At 40.8% G+C, this 19134-nt stretch overlaps 1 protein-coding gene across 2 annotated transcripts in view; it reads right to left on the bottom strand.

Moving 5' to 3' along the window:
• Window positions 1–19134, bottom strand: part of GRID2 (glutamate ionotropic receptor delta type subunit 2) — a 1048711-nt gene that overhangs the window by 309807 nt on the left and 719770 nt on the right. For both annotated transcript variants that reach the window (XM_084626026.1, XM_084626027.1), the window contains one exon: window positions 8915–9034. In XM_084626026.1, the coding sequence (XP_084482152.1) occupies window positions 8915–9034 (120 nt within the window). The remainder of the gene's footprint in view (window positions 1–8914; window positions 9035–19134) is intronic.

The following is a 19134-nucleotide window of genomic DNA, read 5'->3' as shown; positions in this document are numbered from 1 at the left end:
AACAAGAAGATAAGTGACTCCTTCCTTTATCTTGCTATACTTGGCAGAGGATTTTGTAGAGTGCAAAATTCTGAATTAACTTTGGAAACTCAGTAGAGTCCTTTGCAACTCCCAGCCTTTTAAAGTCTCTGATACAAAGTTAATAGTCAGATTCTACAGATTTGAGACTAACAACTCAGTAGAATTTGCTAGCAGTTTCAGCACATGTATAGGAGCCCACTCCTATCCGTTACTGATACAGAAAAGCCATAGTGAGAGAAATGGTAGTTGACATACGGTCAAAATTGTGGTGTATGCAGTTTTAAGAACTACAATGACTGAGAGTGCTTACTACACCTTCATGGTTTAGAATATTCTATGTGGCAGGATTCAAAAGACTGGTCAATTTGGCAGTCAGTTGCAGCCAGATATGAAGCTAGCAAAGGAACTCAAAAATGAAGAGAAGATGGATATAACTTGTAAATAAGGACTCACTCACTATGTTAATTCAATTCATTTTGTGACTTTAATTTTTTTGCTGCTATCATTTTCATCCAATTAAAGCTCCTGCAGTGAATTAAAAAGGCATATTTGGCTAATTAGGTTTTAGTGCAAAACAAGAAAAAAGTTCTGCAGTGTTCCATGGAGTGTTGTCTTTAACTTTGATTTAAATAAGAGTACAACCACCCATATACCTATAATATCAGGAGTTGCCTAGGTACAGCAATGAAAAAGAGATCATTACACTTTTGTTTTGACGAATCATTCTCAAGTTTCCATTGTCACAATACACTTGTAGGCAAACAACAACAGATTAGAAGGGAGAAAGACAATTTTTTCTTGTTCTTTGCTGCCAAGACATCTTAATTTTTCCTCTGGGGAAAAAACTTTCAGTATGATGAACAAACTGAATAAAAAATATAGAACTATAGAATTTAAGGCATATAAAGTATATTGCCTCATTTTTAATTAAAGCAATCCATCAAAAAAGACAGTTTCCAATATATTGTTCCTCCATATATAATTGTTCCTCCATTTATAATTAGACATGCTAACATCTTTGCGTATGGGTAAGAGCTCTTTTTCACTTCTGGATTGGACCAGAGTCATATCTGCATTTAGTTTCTATTCTCATGAAAAACGAGTGCATTTTTGACCTGAACTAGCCCATTTTCAACCAAAACTGTTTCCGTGTTGAGGACATGCAAAATTTCAGAATTCTCTGTTTCTGCAGCCAAATTGATGTTTTCCAAAAATTTCACCAGGGCATGCCATTTTGGGGTGTGAAAACATGAAAAGAAAAGTCGCAGAATCTTCTGCAAAAAAGTAGTCCACCATTTCATTCAACACCAGAAGTAACTACACACTGCACTTAAATGAATGCCAGAAGAAAATGCTATTTCTTTGTCTCAGTTCAGCACAGTTAATAAACACATGCCTAACTTTACGCCAGTAAGTAGTCTCATTAACTTCAATAGTACAACTTATGTTTAAAGTTAAGCATGCCCTCAAGTACTAGAGCTATCAAAGTACTTAAGCACATGCTTAACTTTGAGCCTTAGAGTAATCCAGTTCATTTCAATACGGCTATCGATGTGCATAAAGCTGAGCATGTGCTTAAGTGCTTTCATGGATAGGTGACTAAGAGAGGATGACATATTAATAACAGAATTATAGGATTGAAAGGGAGGGTCATCTAGTCTAACCCCCTGCCAAGATGCAGGATGTATAAGTTTGCATTTCTATCCATGCTAGGGGGAAAACGTTCAGATATGGCACAGTTTCTTTTCTATTCACTAAATAATACATCACACAACAATGCTCCCACAAATGGTGCAAGTTGAATTCATATTATAAACTGCATTTGAACTTTAAGAAATGTTGACAATATCGTATCGCCAGGAGTAGAGAGTGCTGAAAATGGTTGGGTTTTTTTGATCAGCCACAGCACACAGCAAACTGGCTATCTTTTGACCATGTTCACAAGAGTGAAAGGCGTATTTTTAACAGAGGAACTTACAGTTTATCTCAGCTAGCTAACATGTTAAAACTGTAAATGCTTTGTCTACACAAGGATTTTGACATGCTAATTGTGTTAGCTGACGTGTCAAAACCCACTCTTTCTCCTAGTGAAGACAAGGCCAATAAGAATAAGGAGTCATAACTGTTTAAAAAAAAACTGGTTAAGGAAGTAATTTACACCAGAGAATAATTTTCGCATCTTTTTTTTATTATATTATTTGAATGCTATTGCTGTAAACATAAGGAAAGATCATAAAGTGGACAACATGGCAATACCTCTACAGTTAATAAAACAATCATCTTTATATCAACTGTAGAAGACAGCAATTGACCCCTCAGGAACAGAAATAGAGTACAACAGCCTGATTTGAACAAAAACAGAAATTGTATGTTGTTCTGAGTAATCCCTCCAATCAATTAAATGGAAACATAAAAAAAGATTGTGTGTGCAAGCACCACACATTCTCTGAATCAGCAAACAAGATGCTACCATTGGCACTGACAGAATGCTGAAGAATTACGGATTTGTCAGGCATTACCACCAAATGCCTTCCATACTCTCAAATCACATGACTTATGTTGGGCTCAGGATAATTGTCAAACTTTTTAAAAAATGCTTTGTAGCTGCTATTTCCTTTTAAACTACAGATGGGCCAGCACGGTTGACAAATCATTCAATATAGAGACGTTATGTCAAATGCCCTAGAAATCCCATGAGAATCAGCAGCAAGGGCCTGAAGCATCCTTTTTGACTCACCTTCTTGTTGCCTGAGCATTTGCATTCTTTCCATTAAGAAGAAAATCCCTGCAGTCACTTCTGAAGCTTTAAAAGCTTCAGTTCAGTTTTAAATTCTTTCTTTGTAGTACTCAGGAGTAGAGCTTTAAAACTAAAATCAAAGGCCCAAGTTTTCAAAAGCGTTACCTAAAATTAGGCATTTAAATCCATATTTAGACACCTAAATAAAAGTGACTTGATTCTCAGAAGTTCTGAACATCTGCCACATACAGTGAAGACAAAGAACAGGGATTTGCAATAACCCAGAATGGAGGTGACAAATATATGAATTTCTGTGGTCAGATCATCATACAAGAAGAATATAGTCTCACTATCCTGAGATGGAAGGCCCCTCCATAACAGCCACTATTGCATTTTCTAGTTTTAGTTATGAGTTTTTCATGATCCCAAGCCTGCACAGGAACTTAACTGCTGGGACCATATGCTTTCAAAATGAGAGTGAGGTACTGTTGTTCTTAAAGTGTTTACCTCTTCCAATTAGCATCATCTTGACCTTCCCTGGTTCAGTATGGATCAGTCTACAACACAAACATTTTACCTTTCCATGCTCTCTTTTTATTTTTCTCTTTTGACCGTCCATTTTCCTTTTTTCCATTCCTACAGAACCAGTGCTGTCTGCGGATCAGGCAATACTAACCTTGAAACCTCTCCATCATAGGAGTGAAAGAAATGGCTTCAAACAGCACACAATTTGAGCATCAAAAAGCCATTCTACGTAATTAACATTTAGTCCTTGATCCCGAGGGTTCATACCCTGTGAGGCTAGCCTCTGCTTGCCACAGTTACACTTTTATTTTTAGTGCTTTAGTGCAAGTATGTTTACAACACTGGGAATGAAAAACCCCAGCTCCAAGGGTAGCTGTAGTAGCCCTTCACCATTAGGGTACTGCAATCATGGGGTGCGATTGCCGTTTGCACTGACGTTCCAAAGCTAGCTTTAATTTAGCTAGCTCAGGTGCCAGAGCTGTGAAGCAGCAGCATGCACGTTGTACAAGCCTGTCTAGAATCTGGAGGCTTATGGGGCTAGCCCACACAGAAGTGTGTGCTGCCCCAGTACCCACGCTAACGAGATTAAAGCTAGCTCGGGTATTTGTAGTACAGACATATCCTTAGTGAAAATAAATTTCGTCACTGTGTTCCCATTCTTTCACACTCAGAGGAACTGGCCTGGGTTCATGTTAAGTAGCTCCAGAGTTGCTCTAATCTATGCTTCTTGCTTCCACAATCTCTATGGCACATGCCTCCTCCTGCCCCCTTCCCATCCCTGAATTCCTCTGACACGCTCCCTACATTGGGGCCCTGCCTGAAGAACTGGATTTTAAGGAAGATTTTGAAGGGGCGGAGAGTGAGCGATGGGTAGATGTAGATAGGGAGACAGTTTTGTGCACTGGGAGCGGTATAAAGCCAACGGTGGGAACAGGTGATGAGAGGAGTAGTCAGGAAAAAGGAATGGGATAGCACAAGGAGCAGGTATGGAGGACAAAGGTAAATGATAGCACAATTGGTACAGGCAAAAATACAGAAGACATTATAGATAACTCTAGGCAGCAAATAATTAAAATAGAGATTTTTTCTCTTCTCAGGAACTGGAAAGAGATAATATCTTTGAATCTGTGAAGTATAAGTTGGAACCTATTTTGAATAACAGGAATGCTGGGAGAAACACAAGACATTTTTCTCCTGCCGAGCTTTTTTCTATATTACTAAAATACAAAACAATTCTCCTCTGAGTAGTCAACCTCCTTTTGTTCATTTGTTTGTTGGCTGCTTATTTAGAGGAACAGCAGCTTGTATATCAGTGGTATAGATAAAAGCACCTCATTCTGAAAAGTAAATGTCAAAAACATACATACTCTCAGAAAGGTCAAATGCCAACTGACAAATGTCAAAAATACTACAATGTTTCCCATTGAAAATATCCATTGCAGCACATGCTCCAACCACAGTTTTATGTGTAAAAGCAAGAGTTCTATAGCTCATTTAGGACATTCATACCATGTTAGCTTTGATTGATCCAGTATAGCAATGATCAGCCTACTGTATCCCAAGCGCCAGATACTGCCAGCTTATTATATATAAGCCGTGTGCTGTGTGTAGGATGTCTAGTCAGGATGACTTTTCCAGACTGTGGTCTTCACAGATCCCAAGTGGTACACATAAGACAACTCTTTAGGAGTAGCTAAAAAACCCTGTTGCTGCATTTGTTAATGGAACTTTTTGTGTTTCTCTTCTCAGAATGAAGATCTCTTCACACAGTAAACTCCATTGTCATGAAGATGAACTTTCCAATGCTGAGAGTGATTTTTAGTTATGACAGAGCAGCCCCATGAAGGTTTTGTAGAGAATGCTTCTACCAAATAATTGCTACATGATGTCTACATGGTTTGATGTGTCTGTTAGAAAGCCAGGAGGCCATTCTAAGTTTGTTTAAAGCAAACAATTTAAGAAGTTTCCATGGATATAAATCATTGACGGTGGGTAAAATTTTCAAAGGCACCTAAATGATGTAGGCACCTAAATCTCATTGATTTTCACCCATTTAATTTATTGCAAAATCCTGGCCCCGCTGAACTCAATGGGAGATTCACCCTCCAGCCTCCCCTAGAACTATATAAAACATGCTAATTATAGAATGCCCCCAAAAATGGAATACAATTTTTTAGAAAAATCAGTCAGCTTGCTACATGGAGTTGCTTCCACTGAAAAAGGGAATGCAAAGCTTTACGTGGTTCCTAATATATGCTTCTGCTTGGGTCCTCTAAAAGAAAACAAAGTGCATTTTGATTCGTGTGCTGATGACACAGGTATTGGAGTCCTCTAATTCTCATGACGTGTGTTCAACACTGACAGTTTGTTTACAGGACATTAAGTACCATTTTAGTCAAGTTGAATCAGAATAAATATGAATTTGGCTAATTATCTCAAACTTTCAACTGAGCAATGTTGTGATCTGGACAGTTTCACATGAAAATATTATCTCAAATCTAGCTCCAAGTAGTAAAAGTCTGGTATCAAAGGATGATATTTTATTGGATTTATTATTAAGACCTCATTTAACTTAAATCTCTTGACAAAATATATAAATATAATTTAATAAATACATTATTTTACCTTATCTATATTGAATTAGTATAACTGCTTTTAAATGGCCTTTGCAAATATAAATTATCAAATTTACAGAGAATCATAGAAAATGCCAAACCAGTCCATCTAGTCCAATACTCTGTGTCTAACAGCAGTCAATATCAGATGCTTCAGAGAAAAGTGTAAGGATGGACCATTTATGAAGTAATTTGCCCACAGGGGAAGTTTCTTATAAACTGCAAGAAGATACCTGTTGGGCTTATACATCAAAACATGAGATTTATATTACTTATAAAGGTTCATTGCACAAAATACATTGAGAAGAAGAAGATCCAAATGTCAGAACCGGATGTTGTGACAATAAGTTTCATTGGTTAATTGTGCCCTGGGTAGAAAGAGTATTTGCTTTGACCAGCTTTAAATGCATTTTCTTTCAGTGTCGGTGAATGTCTCCTTGTCCTTGTATTATGAGAAAAAGAGTACAGGAATACCCAACTGATCATCTCTGCACTACTAATTATTTTGTATACCTCTATTATGCCCACTCTTATGAGTTTCCTCTCTAAACTTAACTGTTGCAAACTTTTCAAATCTCTCATCATATAGAAGCTTTTCTGTGCATCTGTTCATTTTCACTGCCTGTCTCTGGGTCTCTTCTATATATATATATTTTTTTTGAGATAGGGTGACCAGAATTGAACATAATATTCAAGCAGACATGCTTGCAGCCAAAAAAGTGTCCAAGTTAACTAATTAAGTTAAATAAAGACAACTGGATGTTCAGAGGAAAGATGAGTTTGTTGCTCTTAAAACTAAATAGTTCTTTAAATACATAAAATGAAACAAGTTCATAAAATATTAAATCAGACTCAGGTTATTGTTCAGAGAACAAAGAAAGGTCCAACAGTTTGGTCCTCAGGGTCTCTGTCAAGGACACATCCAAGTATCATTGAGATCCAGCCCTGTTTATTTTATGAGATCTGACAGGATCTCTGTTCAAGGTGATATAGCTGCACACATTGTGTACATTAAGTTATCAGCCACAGATGATGACACAAAACTTGACAGAACATGAACAGAATAACAATTCCATTGTTGGAACATGTAGAGAAGCAGGTAGTTGTATTTCAGGATTGTGGACACACCTTCCCCCTCCTCGGTTCATATTGCACCTTTTATCATAGTATGTATGTAGATGAACAACATAGCTGAGCATGCATTGACTTTCACATGTCACCAGATTCCTTTTTTTATTCACACTTAAAGTAAAACATTTTCCTCCATCCTCTTGCTCTAAGTTAGCCACCTCATGTCCCTCACTTACGTGAAATAAAAAGTGGCCCAGTACATCATAGCAAGCAGTCCCAATGTTACCTTTCGGGGTGGGGGGGGTGGGGGATCTTTGAATTGTTGGATGAGCGTTCCCAAGAAGTCTTGATTTTGCCTCAGAGGTACTGTGTCGGTCTCTTTATATATACTACCTCAAATCACTTGGAAGAAACAACTGCCCAAAAACAAGACACCAACATCATCTCAACTTAAGATTTACCTCAATCATCTTTCATACCACCTTCACCCACTGAGAGTTTTCTCTGCAGGAAATGTAGCAGTACGCAAGTGCCAAGATAAATTATTTCTCTTATGACTGAAACAATTCTCCTAAACAAAATCTGAGTCATGGTATTTCATGAAGCCTCCTTCTGTCTAGTACTCATAGTACCTATTCTTATGGGAGAGTGTGGTGGGGCAACTGCCCCACCCCATGGGAAAAAGGGTTGGAACAGGCCAGAGAGGCTGTGCAGACCAGCAGTCAATCGACAAAGGCCTGTAGAGAGCCAATCAGGGCCAAGGAAGAGGAAGCCAATCAGGGCCAGGCTGGGTCCTATATAAAGGCTGCCGAGCAGAGGAGAGGGTGGTCTCTCCCTGGCTGGCAAGGAGCTAGCATCTTGGACAGAGCAGTGCTGGGCAGGCTCTGGGGAGCTTCGGCCCGGTTACCTGCAGGCTGTGGCCCTGCTAAGAAGGGTCAAGAAGGTGCAAAGGGCCAAAGGAGAAGTGGCCCAGGGAACATAGTTGGACAAGAAGGGAGAGAAGGAGGGCAGAGAGGCTGCTGCTAGAGGGTCCCTGGGTTGGGACCCAGAGTAGCAGGTGGGCCTGGGTCTCCCCCTTCCACCTTTAAACTGCACCTGGCCATGACAGACTGCAACCTGCTCCTGAAGTAAGGGGCTAGACTTTGGGGTTGTGGTTGGCCGCTGAGGGAGGTGCAAGCTGAAAGACTGCTGTTAACAACCCCCCACCCCCTGAAGGGGGTGAGACTGGAGTGGGATGGCACTGCTGGAGGGCAATGTCCTGAAGAGGATGCCGCCGAGCGGGGAGCAACGTGGGTCCCAGGGCAGCAGAACAGACAACGGGCGAGACACCACACGCCAAGGGTGCACCACAGCTGACAAGAGCTAATTCCTGGAGCAACCAGCGGGAGGCGCCAGTGGTGGTGAGTAGTGACCCCATCACAGAGAGCTATGGTATAAAACATCATTTCTACTAAATCATTCTCTGCTTATTACAAGAAAAATAGATACTGAAGTACTATAATACTTTATTTTGCAGTAGGTTTTCTGTTTCTATAGCTATGAATTCTATTCATCTAACAATCATAGTGCCTCGTTCAGACCTTATGCAGTGTGGTGTACGACTGGCTGCTCTGAAAGCATTTCAATGTAAAATTTACTGTTTTGGAAAGCAGTTGTAGCTGTAACAGAACAGGCTTCACTGCTCTTTTGGGAAGGACTAACAACAAGTTAACATATTCTGCATTATTAAATTGGACTCCCCTGTTAAACATAACCTATTGTAAGGCTCCTTGCAATAAAGAACCAGCAGGTTACCCAGAAGTTTAAGACTTTTCTTCCACTTGTGTTCTTCTTTCAGTCTAACAGCCTGTTTTATCATTTGCAATCAAATACTTGGCTGTTTGGACAGAAAATACACTGTAAATCATGCAAAAATTACACTCTTATTCAATGTATCAAGTCTCACCTTGCGGATGCCTCTGCCAAGATCTTCTCCATAATTGGTCCCTAGAATTTCAAAATGGACATTTGGATTCCCCCCATTTTCGGCAAATTCCAGTTCTCCAGTCAAGCCATTCACTCCACCCTGATAGAAATAAAGATGATGGAGTGAAAACTCAAAAGTATCCAAATAAACCATATAGTATATATCTATACACACACACAGTGTATATATATACACATACTTGGGACTAGCTTTGCAGAACATACAGAAATAGAAGCAGAAGGTGAACCGCAACAGGGCCAGTTTGCCTATGGACTGTACTTTCAGGCAATTTTTGATAAAGGCAGATGGGGGTGACAATACAGCAGAGGTGAAGCAATCAATCTTTACTGGGAAGGATTAGAGATGAAAATGCTACATATACCATAGGTACACTCGAAGTATATGTTAGGAGATAATTCAATACCACATATAAGGTTCAGCGTCCTATTAAAGCTGTGCTGACCCAGAGCTGCATAATAAGAAAAGCTTATATGTACATTGAAAAGGAGTACTTGTGACAACTTAGAGACTAACAAATTTATTTGAGCATAAGCTTTCGTGAGCTACAGCTCACTTCATCAGATGCATTAAGTGAGCTGTAGCTCACGAAAGCTTATGCTCAAATAAATTTGTTAGTCTCTAAGGTGTGTGACAAAGCTCTGTCCTTGCCTCCGTGGGTCCCGCCTTTCCTGGCAGATTTCACTAGCCTCAGAGGCTCACTGTGACCCTCCACGTAACCCTTCTCTCTCTAGAGACAAGGGTCACAGTCTACGGAGCCATTTTCATCATAAGCCAGCGAGGGAGGTGAGGAAAAGTTATCCTTCCTTGCACAGTCTCTGTTGTCTCCCAGTCTCAGTGATTAATCAGGGGACAAAGGTGGGGGGTGGGGCGGAGCCCGGGCCCACCCTCTACTCCGGGCTCCAGCTGAGGGACCCTAATAGTATCAGCTATGGTAGCTGACCTTTTAGAAACACGACATGTACAATTCCCTGGGCTACTTCCCCACAGCAGCCCTTACTTCCTCAAGCTCCACTTCACCCTTACCTCAGGGCCTCCTTCCTTGTGCCTGATATGGTGTGTACTGCTCAGCCTCTCCAACAGCGCAACTTCCTCCCACAGCTCCTGGCATGCACACCCACCTGACTAACTAGGAGGCTTTTAACTAGTTTCAGCCAGCCCCTGATTGGCTTCAGGTGTCCCAATCAACCTAGCCTTCTCCCTGCCTTCTGGAAAGTTTTTAATTGGCCCCAGGTGTCTTAACTGACCTGGAGTAGCTGCCATTTCACTTATCCTGGTACCAGGAATTTGTTTAGCCTGGAGCTAATATATCTATCTCCCACTACTTTTCCATAGCCATCTGGCCTTGCCCCATCACAGGTGCCACAAGTACTCCTTTTCTTTTTGCGAATACAGACTAACACGGCTGCTACTCTGAAACCTGTCTATATGTACATTGAAATCTTAAACCCCTGGAAACTCATCTGATTTCTAGTTTCGCTATAAATTTGATTCTAAGGCCAGTTTTTTTTAAAAAGTGCTTTGAGGGCGTAGTGAACAAATACAGGCCAATTTATGGCTCCAACTGGCAACTCTGCTAATCTTGTGTATTGCTTCAAAAAATAAGATGAGACTTCGCAGTTCTGATTGCATTTTCAGTTGGAGTTTCACTATTTGAAGTCAAAAATTCAAAGTGAAACTCAGGGGATATGAACTATGGATGCGGCAAAACAAAGCCCTGCTCCAACAAGGTACATAACTGACTATAAGTACCTGCTAAAGTGGAGGTCAAAAAACTGCATCCAAACATCTTAAGTTTTGGGAAAATCCAGATATGGAAACAAATTTTGGAACTCAGGAATAGTTTTAACTCACAGAAAGGGGAAGTGAAGATAATGTTCACTCTTTTCAAATTTTAATATTATAACAACATGAAGAAATATAGGAAAGGCTGGGAGCACTGCCTATTATTAAGGCTGTCTAACACTTCCCATTATAAGACCTTGTTTTCAGTTGCTTATAGCTCTGCCACACAAACCATTTGGATTGAAATTTTCCATGCTGGCTATCAGCCTCAGGTTGAAATTTTTTGGAAAATGTCCATACTTTGGAATAAGGACTTGAAATTCGGCAGCGTGTGTGCATGCATGCCCTTTGTGTCATGGATGTGCCTTTGCCCCATGAAAAGTTGGCCAAATTCAGCTAAATTATAGAGTTTAGCAGCTAAAATCTTCAAAGATTCCATCCTCACGGAGCATGCTCGAGTCTCTCCTAGTGCTGACCACACTGACCATCCCCACCAGAGCGACTGAGCATTCTCCCTCCAGCCCAGGGCTACAGAGGCAAACCCAGACTTTCCCTGTAATGGCTACTCCAGCCCAGGGTGGCAGAGTGACTCCCCTATTGGTACCCAGGCTGGGTGGAGGGGGAACCTGTCTACTTCAGATGCAAAGGGGACAAGATCCTGACCAAGGATATTGTGGTGGAAGGCTGGGAATACAGATTGGGACAAGAAGCCAGGGAGTGAAGACTGGGACAGGAGGCTGAGCAGAGATGGAGACTGGGACTGGCTGGGCAAGGAGACTAGGAACCAGTGGAGTGGGGGAACAGGTGGAGGGAAGGGAGACATATCTGACAAGGAGCCAGCATGTGTGGGGTGAACTGCAGCTGGCTGGGCAAAGGGACAAGGAGTTTGGGGAAATGAGGACACAGACTGAATGAGATGCTTGAGGAAGGAGACTGGGACTTGAAACAAGGGATGATAGGGAACACAGATGTGGGGAGAGGCAGCTGGACACTGGAGGGTGGGGTGAAGAGGAAGATACACAGGTCAGGGTGTGAAGGAGGAAACAGACTGGCTGAGTAAGGAGGCAAGGACAGAGAGTCTGGAGGGCATGAGGCTAGGAGTTACTGAGCAAGGAGACTGCGACTGAGATCAGAAGACCTGAGGAGTGCAGATTGGCACGGACAATGTGAGGAGAATGGGACTCAGATGAGAAGCCAGTGGTGGGGAAAGAGACAGGGCTGGGACAGGGACATATTGGAGGGAACAGGGAAGAAGAGTATATTCCTACTAAAGCATACTTCCCGCCAGAGCCTAGAATACAACCCAACATCCCTGAGTGTTACCATTTCTCTGCTATAAGCAAATGTCTGAGTCACCCACTGTGAAAGCCCAGTCTAGTGCTGGTCCACATTGAGGATCTCAAACTGGTCCACATTGAGGATCTCAAACTACTATTGCTATTAATTACTCTGTTAGCTCAAGTGGTGGATCTTACGTTTCCACCTCTGTTATGAATAATAGGGACTTCAATATGATGCCATATAATGGAATTTATGTGTGCTTATTTTTCCTCTTTTTCTGTTTTGCTTTTTTTAAAAAAAATCCTAGGAAATGACACCCAAAAGTCAATTAAAAGAAAATTATTAAGGTTGCAAAGCCGAACAGTCAAAAGTTAGGAAACATCAGCGTTAAGGTTGTCTCTGCAACCTTAATTTGACCTCTTTGTGCAAATACATTATGATACAGTCTTTAATTATGTGATCACATACTATTTTTATCACAGCACTCCTGCCTCATTCAGTGCACAGGATGCACAGTGCTCAATTAATGAGCAGCTAGTCAATATTTTGTTTTATCTTTATTGTTCAGTGTCTGGCTTAGACCTTAATTACTGTACACTATTCAAACCCTACTCTGAAGACAAATTATTCATTTCTCATTGGCTTTTTCTGTGATGCTCAACATTACAGCATCTACTTGCTTCACAAACATTAATGAAACTATTTTCAAAACACCCCTGTGGAATGAGCGGGTAGCACTATCCCAGTTTTACAGATGGAGAACTGAAGCAGAGATTAAGGTAAAAAGCATCCGCTAGTTTTAGGTGCCCAGTCTGAGACACCTAGGACTTGTTTTTTCAGAGTACTTAGCACTATACCTCACTTCATATATTCAAAGCAAAGCTCCCATTGGCTTCAGTTGCAGCAGAGTGCTCAGCAGTACTGACTCTAGGGTTCCTAGAAAATGAGGAACACACAAAGACCACCTGTGAAAGCTTGGTTTCAGTGACTTAGTCACTATCACATAGGAAATCTGTGGCAGAGTCAGGGACAGAATCAAATTCTCCAGGGCAGTATTCAACCATAAGACCATTCCTTCTCTTATTACAGACCTCTGCCTCATTTCCGAGATGCATTCCATCTTTTGCAACAGATGAAGCAAGGGTCCTATACACACTTGTCTTCTTTACTACACAACCCTTATTCATCCACAGGGCAGGTCCAGCCTGTGCTCTAAATGAGGCAAGGGTTCTATGGAAAAAATATATGTGATCATGTAATTAAAGACTGAGTATTTGACTTGGCAAACGTTGTTCTTTTTATTTTGTTTAATTTCCTGTGCTTTTAAAAAAGCAGGCTGAGAAAACAGAAAATCAATCACGAGGCATTATACCAACACCCACACATCATCAGCAGTGGTGCAACCTTAGATCCCTGACACAGGTCTCTGCACTTTTGAGCTAATGAAGAACAGATAGCAATAATAGCTTGTCATCTCTACGTGGACCAACACTGAGGGGATCAGACTCACGCATTGCCAGTAGATTTCACTGATATTTGCTGACAGCAGGGGAATGGTGAGTTTCAGGAAACATCACTCCATTCCAAGATCTGCAGGGTGGTGTTATCTAGGGGGCAGAAGTTCTCGTAATATTTTCCTCAAGCATGACCCCTTCTGTCCTGTCCCCGCCAATCTGTCTCTGTCCCACTCCTGTTTCTTCTCCCCCCCACACTCTATCAGATCACATGCTCCCAGTCTTTGTCTTTATGACTTGGGGCCTCTTGATGACATCATTCATGTAAGAACTCTAATGAAAGACTGTGTCATACTGCTCCTCTTAATCACTGCAAGAAGTATATAGGAGTGATAGATATTTAAGGAGTTATGTATATATGCTAAAATTACATTCCCTAGGTCTAAGAGTTAAGTAAGACAGATCACCAAAAGGTAATAAGAATATAAGAATGGCCATACTGAGTCAGACCAAAGGTCCATCTAGCCCAGTATCCTGTCTTCCGACAGTGGCCAATGCCAGGTGCCCCAGAGAGAATGAACAGAACAAGTAACCATAAAGTGATCCATCCCCTGACGCCCATTCCCAAAAATCCACATACTCCTGGCAGACAAGGGGGAATGGACGCTTCCCTCACTCCGGCTGGTTATATGCAAATGGAGTACTGTATGGTTCACAATGGGCATCCATTCATCCACTGAGCCAAATGCTAATGAAGGATTGTAAAATCTTCAAAGACAGGAAATTAATAGGATGAGGGAAACAGCAGGAGTTATCTTGTTTAGGGGTAACACAGTGAACTTTTAGAACTATCTCTGGGGTACATACAAACATTCAATCTGTGGGGACAAGCGGCCTTTGAGCTTGATTTTATGAGAAGAGGTCTCAGCTAATCTTATTGAATAACTGGGGAAATTATTTGTGGTAAGCTATTTTGTAGGAGCTAGGGGAATGCCTTGTTAGTTAAGTTTAGTCTCTAGAAAGTGTGTTACAATTTTGTTTTATATGTAACCATTTGTTATCCTTTCTTACAGGGAATGCAAAACCATGCTCTCAAGTGTCCCTAGCCTCTGTTTGCCAGAAGCTGGGAATGGATGACAGGGGATGGATCATTTCATGATGAAGTGTTCTGTTCATTCCCTCTGGGGCACCTGGCATTGGCCACTCTGGAAAGACAGGATACTGGGTTAGATAAATCAGTGGTCTGACAGTATGGTCGTTCCTATCTTAACTGATTTTTATTTTAATTTCTGTTTTTTCTTAAATGTCCTTTGTTTTATAATTGAACTCAAGTGCTGTGCACAATACAGGAGCTATGGTCTAAGGTGAAACTGGTTAACTTTGAGAATAGAGGATCTGGGATTTCTGTGGGTATCTATTGATAGGGACTGAATACCACAGGTGACAGGGGGCTGCGGTGCATCATTTGTCAACCCACAAGGCAAAGACATAGCTCATGTAGCCCAGAGGAGGGTGCTTGAATGGCTGATAAGCTGGTTGTGCTAGAAAGACACAGGGAAGACTCCTCATGCTGTAGGCAGGTGGTAACAGGGTGACTCACAGTCCTGGGGGCCCCAAGAAATCTCCCTGCACAATCAGTCCTAGTTTCCCTCTCCAAGCTCATCATTCAATCTGTCTCTCTCCCTTTCTTCCTGGTCTCTAGTCATCCTCCTTCCTCTTCCTCCTTAGCTCCTAATTCCAGTCTTTCTCCCCAGGCTCCTCATCCAGTCTCAGGGCAGGTCTATACTAAAAAGTTAGGTCAACCCAGCGACATCACTCATGGGTGTGAAAAATCCACACCCCTGAGTGAAGTACTTAAACCAACCTAGCTCCCCATGTAGACAGCACTAATTTGACAGAATTTTTCTTCTGTTGACCTAGTTACCACCTCTGGGGGAGGTGGATTTACGACAGCAACGGGAGACCGCCTTGTCTCACTGTCAAGAGTGTCCATCCCAAAGTGCTGTGGCTGTGCCCCTGCCACGTTTCTAGTGAAGACGTGGCCTCAAGTCTCCCCGATGGTTCCTTGTCCAACCAGTCCCAGCCTCCCCCCTCCCTCATCCAATCGCACTGTAACCCCTAAAACCGGCTTCCCCACCCCACTTGTTTCCTTACCCAGTTCCTAGTCCACTTGTCCAACCAGTCCCAGCCCCTCCACCCCAAGTCCTAAATCTCCCTTCCACCCCCCAGCTCCCATTTCACTTTCCTTGTCCAGCTAGTACCAGTCCCTCGCCGCAACACGCAGTCATAGCTTACACTGAGATTAGGCAAAGTAGAAACAGTCTGTGAAACTTCTTAAAACTACTAAGGAAAATAAAAGTAATTTGCCAGCTACCTAAGTGTGTGACAGAAGAAAGAGGAGTAAGGTATGAGGTTTCACAAGGGATGACTGAGGATAAAATTGAAAGGGATATAGGTGAGGACCAATTGCTGTTGGTTAAGCAACCGATAAACAGGAAAAGGGGAGAACAGAAACCATTCAAGGCCATATGAACAACATTTAAAGGTAAAACGCTGCCTTATTAGGTTAATATAGGATATCAATGCTACTGGGTTAAAGCACATATCCCGACCCCTTTGAAATGTTATAAATTTCCAAGGTTTGAGCATGTGCCAGTTGTCTGTAAGGGGAAAATGAGTTGTGGTAGATGTGGAGCAGAACACTTGTGAGAGAACTGTATGGAAGAAACAGAACCTAAACTGCAGCAATTGTGGAGATAAGCACAGTGCAGCCTACAGCAAAATGAACTAGAGACACAGAGAACATTAAAACTATCCATAAAATATCCTATGCAGAAGCTACCAAAAGATATTTACACTGGAATGTGGAGAAAGAGGAAAATACCAGAGAGGGAGAACAGCTACTGGTACAACAGCAGTACAGTTCAGGGCAGGAAAGGTAAAATAAGGGGAACAGATGAAGATGTACTGCTTGTAGGCAAAGAGAAATATATCGTATTTAGGACAGAAGTGATTAGTTGCTCTTTACATACAAGGAAGACAACTAAAAGAATAAAAATTATAACAAAAGCGGCACATAAATATTTGTATATAAGCACTCTCTCAATAGACCATATTACTGCAATTTTAAATGAAGGTAATGTATTTAAACAACATGGTTCTTTTTTTTTTTTTTTGCTGGAATGCACATAATGTATTTACACATGGTCAGGAATTAAGGAGCACTGTTTTTGAAATGGAAAAAAAACAGATCAGATGTGATAGGTGTACAAAAAACATGGTTAGTGAGAAACCTCAAGTTTAGAAATTCAGGATACGACGTAGTCAGACATGACAGAAAAATACAAGAGGAGGAGTCTGTGTACTTATAAAGGAAGGTCTTAATTATGTTGACAAAGAATTAAAAAGGCAAAGAAAGACTTGGAGAAAGTACTGTGGGAAAATGAACAAAGATTTCAAGGTTTCAGAGATGTAGAAAAGTTAAAAACAAATGGTGTATGGAGTAAAAACAAATTTATACTTACTTGGTCTTATAGTAAATGATAAAGTCAAAAGTTCTAACTTAGGAAAAGCAGACATTTTAGCTCAAGAGTTCCAAAAAGTTAGTAGTTATACAAATCAAAGTAAAGCGTGAACAAAAAATTGAGAGTTCTTATATAGCTGGGTAGATTATATAAATGGTGTACTAAAAGAAAATTTCAGCATGCAGGGACTCAAAAAATGCTACACACACAAGTAAAAGTACAATCCCAGGTAAAGATAGCATATGCAATGCAATGCTTAAGCACCTACTGGAAGGGAGTTTAGGAGCTTGATTGAAATTACATAATAATACATGGGGAAAAGGAATACCACTGTCAGAATGGAAGCAAGCAGTGACTACACCAACAGGAAAACCTGGCAAAATAGGCATAAGACCCGAGGCAAATAGACCTATTGCCCTCACATTCTATGTGGGCAATATTAGGGAGAAAATGATACAAGTGTTTAGTAGCATACCTGGTCAAACTGAAATTATAAACTGTGTACAGAGTGGTTTCAGGAAAGGATGATACACAGTTGATCATATTGTAAGATTAGAAACATTAAGACAAAAAATCACAAGGAACAGATAGTTATGGTAGCTGTCTTTTTGGACATTGAAAAAGCCTATGACATGCTACAGAGGGAAGGCTTGCTGTATACTAGATGCAGTTGGAATAAGAGGAAGAATGTTCTGGTTCTATTTAAATGACAGAACCATACAAGTCAGGGTAGGGGGTGGCTTTGCAGAATATTTATAAACTTACTAACAGCATTCCACAGGCGAGTGTTATCAGCCTAACCTTGTTACAACATTATGATTAATGATCTCACAGAGAATATAGGGGAAGGAATAGGTATTACTCTATCTGTGGATGACTGTGTTATACGGGCCAAACACAGAAGACTTAACATAGCTGTGGAGAGAAACTACGAGATGCTCAGGTGGATTTGAGAAGGTGGAGATATTTGGGGATTTATGTTCTCCCTTGCGAACACAAAGGGAATGATCTTCACAAAAAGGAAGATTGGGGAAGAATGTAATCTATATCTCTTTACAGAAAAAATACAGGTGGTTCAAAATTTTACATTATTTGGAGTTATATTCAATAACAAACTAACTTGGAAGGGTCATACAGATAATATCAAGACTAAATGTAAAGATAGGATAAATCTGCTTAAGGTATTGCTGAGAACAACTGGGGTGCAGATAACACGTTGCTGACAGTATATGGGGCATCAGTTTTAGATTATGGATGCCAAACCTTTAATTCAGCTTCTCAATCAACACTAAAAAAAAATTAGAGCTGATCCAAGCCTAAGCTCCATGAAGTGCATGTGGTATGAATATTAGGACTCCGTTGTGTGTGCTGCAGATAGCAACCAGAGAAATGCCTAATAATTGAAGGATGAAATAGTTTAGAGTTGACCTTTTGGGCTAAGGTTAATGGAAATAGTGGAGATAAGCATACTAGAATAATAGATGAGGACTGTTGGGAATTAACTAGACAAAAAGTAACAGGGCTCCACAAACTCCCACAGGGTAACAGTCAAAAGGTGAGAAAAATATTTGGATGAAAAGGAAGGTCTAGAAGAAATTAAAATCTTTAATTGTGTGAAATCAAACTATGATTGGATGGTTGTCTCTCCAATTGTGGATTTGAAATTATATGAGAAAACAAAGGGAAGAGCATGGCCGTCAAATATGACAACACAGTTTATGAGTTTGTACAGGGCAAATGAGGTCAGCATTGCCAAATCTACACTGATGGATCTAGGGATGACAACACAGTTAGTCAGAATGGCCCTTTATAGTCTTGAAGTTGGAATTAAAAGATTTGTGAGACTATCTAATTTTGGGGTATTATGACAGCCAAATTGACAGACACACTGTTGGCACTGACCTGGACAAGGGATGTATACCCAACTATGATTTCTATCCTATCTGACTCTTTGTCGGGTGTAATGGCAATTAGGAAGGAAGCCTCAAAAAGCAGGAATGATTTAATCAATAAAATACTGTTCTTAACTACAGAGATAGTACAACTTGGTACACCACAGTAATAGGGCAGATTCCATCACACGTTAGGATTCCGGGCAACAAAATGGCAGATAAAGCAGCCAAAAAATGCCTTAAAA

This window comes from Lepidochelys olivacea, assembly GCF_965140295.1.
Source record: "Lepidochelys olivacea isolate rLepOli2 genome assembly, chromosome: 4".
Classification (NCBI taxonomy): Eukaryota; Metazoa; Chordata; order Testudines; family Cheloniidae; genus Lepidochelys; species Lepidochelys olivacea.
Note: the sequence above shows the minus strand (reverse complement) of the source record. Positions and strands in the feature narration are given on the sequence as shown.